General features: G+C 42.5%; 1 protein-coding gene across 1 annotated transcript; it reads right to left on the minus strand.

Moving 5' to 3' along the window:
- Positions 1–667: 667 nt before the first annotated feature.
- LOC119302365 lies at positions 668–4,343 on the minus strand. The gene is made up of 4 exons (XM_037579406.1): positions 2,164–4,343; positions 2,015–2,067; positions 1,261–1,437; positions 668–1,179 (listed from the first exon to the last, which is right to left on the minus strand). The coding sequence occupies exons 1-4, from the start codon at positions 2,710–2,712 to the stop codon at positions 939–941; spliced, it is 1,020 nt and encodes a 339-aa protein (XP_037435303.1). The 5' UTR covers positions 2,713–4,343; the 3' UTR covers positions 668–938.
- Between the last annotated feature and the right edge of the window lie 2,471 nt (positions 4,344–6,814).

Here is a 6,814-nt window from a genome sequence, read left to right on the forward strand (position 1 = left end):
ATGTAGCCCTAATTTGCCATAAAAACTAGCGATTGTTTGGTCCTAAAAGCCTATTTTGGGCTTGGCCCTCACCACTAGTTTTAATACCATTCGGCCCCATTGATAAAAACTGCCATTGGTGGGATTTCTCACCATCAACACATGTGCTGTGTTCCTTGTTGAAGGCTCAGTGTGCTGTGTTCCTTGTCGAAGGCTCAGTGTTTACTTTCGTTTGTTTCTCTCTTTTACCGCCGTTAGATTTTATTTTATGAATAATATATGGTTGTATGCATCAATTGATGCAGAGGCTGAGGGTTATTCTCCTTCTAAAAAATATCATCAACTCCCTCCTCACACGTTCCTATTAGAGTCTATGCATAATGGGCAGCACAATTCTAAAAATACTTCTAGATGGTGTTTGGTTTTCTAGTCTTAGGACTTTTTCTAGGCTCTAGGACTTTTTAGAAAAGACTCTCAAGAAGGTGCTTCTAAGGGCTTTTAGCAAAAAGTTTCAAAAAAATCCCATCCTGTTTGGTTTGCTAGGGACTTTTTCTAGTCCCAACACAAAAAAATCCCTAGAACCAAACACCCCCAAAGCAACGCATAGGGCTTTTTCAAGTTTTCAGTCTAAATACTTTATGACCAAAATTTGACCTCTAAATACAAAACAATGTCTTAACCAGCTAGGTGGAACAATTCGTAGGTCCCTCTGCTTAGGAAGGACAGCTTACAGATGATGCCCCCCAACCATGTCTGCAGAGACTGCATTGCGCCTGCTCAACATATTGAGCAATGCTGCGTGGAACATCAGTTATGCAGAGAATAATTCAAAACTAACAGTCCAGCACCGATTCATGCTACACAATGATTAAACCCCCCAAAAAATGTCATTCTTACACCAGACGCAAGGAATTAGCAGGGGACATATATATATACGGGGACCTACTAGGACAAGCATGTCATTGCTGTTGGATCTGAGCATCATGAACCGGCAATTCTTTTACCATGAGAACACGCCTCCTCCTCCCAACCCAGGTGACCCATCCAGGATCCCTTGACACCACCCTGTACCCTGCCTTTGCGTAGAGTCCTCGAGCGCTGCTGTCATCCTCGTATGCCCTAAGAGCCATGAATCTCTGCCTCCATTCTAGAGCCAACACCTCGCACGCTTTCAGCAGGGCGGTGCCCACCTTCCTCCTCCTGGACGCGTAAGCCGATCGAGTTTAGCGGCAATTCACAGTTTTAGAGTATTAAATGGGCTGCATGGAGGATCTTGGTTACCTGTATGATGGCAGCACTGCTATTCCTGATACGTAAAAGTACTCCTGGACACCTTGGAGGTTCCTAAGGATGTCGCCTTCATCCTGCACCGTGCAATCCACCACCCCAATGATCTTCTCAAATGGTGCCTGCGACTGCGACGGCTCATCAGCTTCTTCTGCCACCAAGCACGCATACCTAAGAGAGGCCATGGTTCATTTATCAGCGCTAAGTTACCAGTAAAATGAGTGCCAACCATTTTATGTAGACAGTCTAAGTTACCAGCGATATGCTGTACTTTATTTTAGAAGGTCAGTAAGAGTATCACATTAAGCATTATGCAATAATCATCCTCTGATGTCTACCGAGACACTTAAGTTTGCCATAAAAAGTATGTACCACTCCCTCCGTCCCATAATTTGCTCACATATGGGGTACATGAAGTGCAGACACATGAAGCTATTCGAGTGAAGAGCGCCTGAAGAAGTGTTTAGATGTGCGGTAGAAAAATACTAAATACATGAACTCGAACAGAGCGTTTTCCCAGACAAAACTTATTATCAGAAATTGGATCTTTTGCCCCACTTTACTTCCCCATTTGATAATTTGCCACCTTGTTTAATTAAGAGTTAGTGTGGCTAATTATCTGATAAACTCTAGAAGCACTACTAAATTAACCTTTACGGTCATAACCCCATCACAAATGTTACAAGTTTAACTAGTTCATCATCAATCTGGATTCTGGAATCAAGGATAGGGATACCAAGAACATCACCTGTCAGGCGGCGAATTCCTCAGTTTGTAAATGAGCGCCGCCAACACCTCTGCCTGATCTTGGCCAATACAAGAAACGTCGTGCCTATCAAAATACGCGGGCACATAGACATTTCTAGTACAGATGAAAGCATTTCATGTGATGCATACTTTGAAGAAATCGAAGAAGAAGTCGTTGAAGAGCGCAACGGGGACGTGGAAGGCCTCGGCCTGCACGAGCGCCACCCGCCTCATCTCCTCGCCGATCCGCCCCATCCGCCGCACTCCCCACCCGGCCTCCCTCGCGAGGTATCGTTCCTCCTCCGCACCGCCTACCGCGACGACCTCTTGCTTTGTGGGCAAGCAGGGGAGTCGCCCTCTTCCTGCAAGAAGGATCTTCTTGGCGCTGCCGCGGCAGCCGGTCTTGAGAGGAGGAGGGTGCGGGCTTGTTCTTGACAGGGCTGCAGCGGTGATGCTGCCACTGGGGAGCCGCTGAGACTGGGGGGTGGAGGAGGAGGAAGAGGGAAGAGGCTGGGGTGGGAGCAGGGATGCTCTGAGGACGGCCATGGTTGCTGCTGGTGGTGGCATCAGTGATGGGATTGGGGGACTCGGACGGCTGTGGCTTACTACTACACAACGCGCGCGTGTGGACACTTTTTTTTTTAACAAGAGAAGGCACCAACAGGTGCCAATTTCATTCAGCTCATTGACAGAGTACATCAAGCATTACATAGACCTGCCAAGAAATTGAAAGAAAGAGAAGCAGAGTCTAAGGCTATATGAGCTGAGGAACTATCCTGGAAGACAGAGAGGGAAACCCCAACTGATGAACAGCATGATCAGAAGAACAGAAAGACAGACAACAGACAGTCTAAAACAACAAGTGTGCCAAACAAAGATGACTTGAAAGTGTACTGAAGAACCCAAAGACAGGTGTAATACAAGCCTCTAAATTTAATCCTGCAGAGCTTAAGACGTCAACTGGCCTCAGCTTGGCAAACTCTGCAAAATGCACAAGATGGAAGAGGATTCCTTTTCCTGTGAGAAACCAGCAGGTTGAAGAAGACCATCCTTAATCTGGCAAAGGTGCATCCTGAAAGAGAGAGAGAGAGAGAGTATAGAAGCCAGCACAGCAACACTGTGAATAGAAGCAGAAGATCCATGCACAACAAGGTTGTTAGTAGCAATGTATAGTATGAATTCTAAAACCCTGAATTTGGAAATTTGAAAGAAGGGGCAACACAGGACAAGAAACTTGAGAATGAGTAGCAGCAAAACAAGAGAGTTGAGTGTGCCCATCAGAACGAAAAACCTGTTGCGCAAGATTGTGAGCAATACCATTGATTTCTCTAGAAATATGAAACACGTGCGCTTGCAAATTAGATGTACATTTGAAAAAGCTAGCCAAAGACTTTCTAATATTCCAAGGGGTGGCAGAATCACAAATATTACCTGAGGCAACAGCCAAAGCTAAAGCAAGACAATCCAAAAGAAAAGTGGGCTGCGCAATATTGAGTTGAGAAGCAAGATGAGCAGCAAAAGAAAGAGCCAATGCTTCAGCTTGTAGAGGAGTAGAAGTAGGAGAAGTCGAAGCTTGAACTTGCACATTAATTTCCTTCTGGTTGAAGGGCATAGAGATGTACACTCCCACATCTATAGCAACCTCTCCTTGCAACAAACCTGGAACTTTCTTGGTCCTATAAGCAGCATCAGAATAGATCTTAGGGCCAACAATTAACAGATCTGTCTTAAGCGTTCTACCTTGCATAGGGAGCTGATTAGGAGGCAATTGATTATGAGCTTGATCCTGCTTCGAAGGTAAACATGGAAGATTATCATAACAATCAGAAGCTAAAGCAAGAGCTGCAATATGAACTTGGTGGGGAAGAGCCTTTTTTCTATCAAAGAGAAAATCATTTCTAGCCTTCCAGAGACACCACAAAAAATTTAAAACACTAGAAATAGAATCATGAGGATGTCCCATACGAAGCAAGTCAAAAAGAACAGAATGCATAGTGGAATGGCCCTGAATTAAAGCATCCGATTGAAGGAACCAAGGAGAGGAAAACCAAGCCGCACGGGAAAAGTTACACAGAAAAAATAGATGGAACTCATCCTCTTGCTGGCCACAACGACAACAATTTTTAGAAATATGAATGGAAAAACGACCAGCTCGCAAACCCGTAGGCAAGGCCTTTCTAAGTAATCTCCAGGCGAAAGTTTTGACCCTAGGAAGCAAATCCTTCTGTTTCCAAATTAATTTGAGAAAATCTAACAAATCCAAAGGAAGAGTAGCAGGCGCATTTCTGGGATTAGCATGAATCTCCTGTAAACAGAGTTTATATGCAGATTTAGAAGAACAAATTCCATTAGGGTTAAGATCCCAACAAAGCAAGTCTGGACTTTCGTCATCAATAATTTCAGTTTGAACAATGAGAGAGGCCAAAGGTTGCTGGAAAAGGGAGAAAACAAGATCATGATTCCAACTTTTTTGACCTGGAAGCCAAAGATCTTTAACTAAAGAAGGATATATAAAACCAGGTTGTTGAGCAATAAGATGATCATGAACCGAGCTCCAAAGAGTGCACCAAGGTGTGCTCCAAATTGAAATATTACCTTGAGATAACTGATAAAAAGAATGAGCTTTAAGTTTAGGCAACAATTTCAAAATAGAGGCCCAGAAAGCTGATTTGGGAGAAATAGCAGTAGCTGTCCAGATAGAAGCATCATGAAAGTACTTAGCCTTAAGTACAAGATGCAAGTGAGAACAAGGGAACTTGGCTAACCTCCAGGCAGCAGAAATAAGAAGACTCTCATTAATAGCTTTTAAATTTCTGACACCTAAGCCACCTTCATCTTTTGAATTGCAAATGTCCTTCCATGATCTAAGGCAAAGACTCTTTTTTGAGTCATTTTCTCGAACACCTGTCCACCAAAAATTCCTAATAACAGCAGTAAGCTTAGCAATGAATTTCTTCGTAAACAAGATATTAGCCATGTAATAGACAGGGATAGCCAAGAAAACCGAGCGAATCAATTCAAGTCTGGCAGCATGAGAAAGCATGTTAGCTTTATAAATGGGCAACTTATTCAGAAATTTGTCTAGAACAAAGTTATATGCAGTAGCTCTTCTTTTTGCAGGAAGAACAAGTGCATGACCAAGATGAGTGAAATTGCTATCCAGATTAGAAACAGGGAAAATCTGCTTAATATCCTGCATCATAGCTTGAGGAACATGAGAACTGAAAAGAATGGCTGATTTGGCCCAATTTGGAGTTTGACCTGAGATAGAACAAAAATGATTAATAAGATGAGCCATAGTGCGAGCTTCTTGAAGACTGGCTTGCCCACAAACCAACAAGTCATCTGCAAATAACAAAGAGTGGATAGAAGGGCAATTTGGTCCAAGCGAAATACCCTGCAAATGATGAGCAGCAAGAGCTTCGTTGAGAGCAATAGATAATTCATTGATGGCAATAACAAACAAAAAAGGAGACATCGGACAGCCCTGACGAATACCTCGAAAGCTCCTAAACTTGTGAGAGGGTTGTCCATTAATCAGCACAGAGAACGTAGGAGAAGAAACACATGCATGAATTAAATTAATGAAGTGACCATGCAGCCCTTTACGAGCAAGAGCAGACACAATAAAATTCCATTCTAGACGATCAAAAGCTTTGGCTAGATCTATCTTAAGCATGAAAGCACTGTGTTTCCAAGATTTAAGAGAGAAAGAGTGGGCAATCTCCTGGGCAATAATGATTTTATCACTAATACGTCTACCCTCAATGAAAGCTTGTTGAGCAGGATCGATATAATCAGGAAGATGAGGCTTGATCCTATTAGCAAGCGACTTCGCAATGATTTTGTAAACAACATTACAAAGGCTAATAGGGCGATAGTCCATGGGAACTTGAGGCACAAGCCTTTTCGGAATAAGAGCAATGTTAGTGTCATTAATATGTGGAGGCAAAATACCAGTAGTGTAAAAGTTAATGACAAGTTGAGTGACTTCATCTCCTATCCAGTCCCAGACCGCCAAATAAAATTCAACATTAAACCCATCTGGCCCTGGAGAAGCATTCAATTTCATTTCTTTGAGAATCTGTAAAACCTCATGTTTATCAGGAAGAGCATAGGTAGGATCCAGAGAGTCACTAGGCCAATGTGTATCAAGATAAGGCCTATCAGCATTATTATCAGGAGATGAGAAAATATAACGAAAATAATTAACAAAAGTGTTAGTGATAGCACTAGGTTTGAAATGGATCATATCATTCTCATCCTTAACAGAACAAATAGTATTCCTCTTCCTACGTTAACCACCGCTTGATGGAAAATTTTAGTATTACGATCTCCAGCAGTAGCCCAACCTTTCTTACTTCTCTGCTTATAGAATTGGTTAAGCTTAGAAAGAGTTTGCTCATACCTGAAAATAAGAGAACTTTCCAATGCATGATTCTGCGGTTGCAAAGGAAGTTGTTGAATTTGATTAATCTTCGATTCTAGGTCAAGAAGATCCTGCTGGAGAGGCTTTTTTTTCTTGCACCACATCTTTAAGGAACCTGCCAAATAAGAGGTTTTGGCTGCAAAGGAGTGAACTGAGCAATTATTCCATGCAGATTTAGCAAAACTAGCGAAATCTTTCTCCATCAGCCACCAATTTTCAGTAGACACTAGAATGGGGGCATGATCACTAAGAATAATAGGCAAGTTGAGGACTTCAGTATTAGGATAATGCATGCACCATTCAGAATTAACCAAGCAGCGATCAAGGCATCTATAAATAGGTTTCGAAGTGTGTTGTTTACTACGCCAAGTA

The sequence above is a fragment of the Triticum dicoccoides genome, chromosome 5A (genome assembly GCF_002162155.2).
Source record: "Triticum dicoccoides isolate Atlit2015 ecotype Zavitan chromosome 5A, WEW_v2.0, whole genome shotgun sequence".
NCBI classification, from domain to species: Eukaryota; Viridiplantae; Streptophyta; class Magnoliopsida; order Poales; family Poaceae; genus Triticum; species Triticum dicoccoides.

Coding starts and splice junctions, on each gene's coding strand:
- LOC119302365 (XM_037579406.1), bottom strand. CDS start 2,712: ATGTACTCTGTCAATGAGCTGAATGAAATTGGCACCTGTTGGTGCCTT. Junction 2,068..2,163: donor TCTTCTTCGATTTCTTCAAA/GTATGCATCACA, acceptor GGCCAAGATCAG/GCAGAGGTGTTGGCGGCGCT. Junction 1,180..1,260: donor GCAGTGCTGCCATCATACAG/GTAACCAAGATC, acceptor TTACGCGTCCAG/GAGGAGGAAGGTGGGCACCG.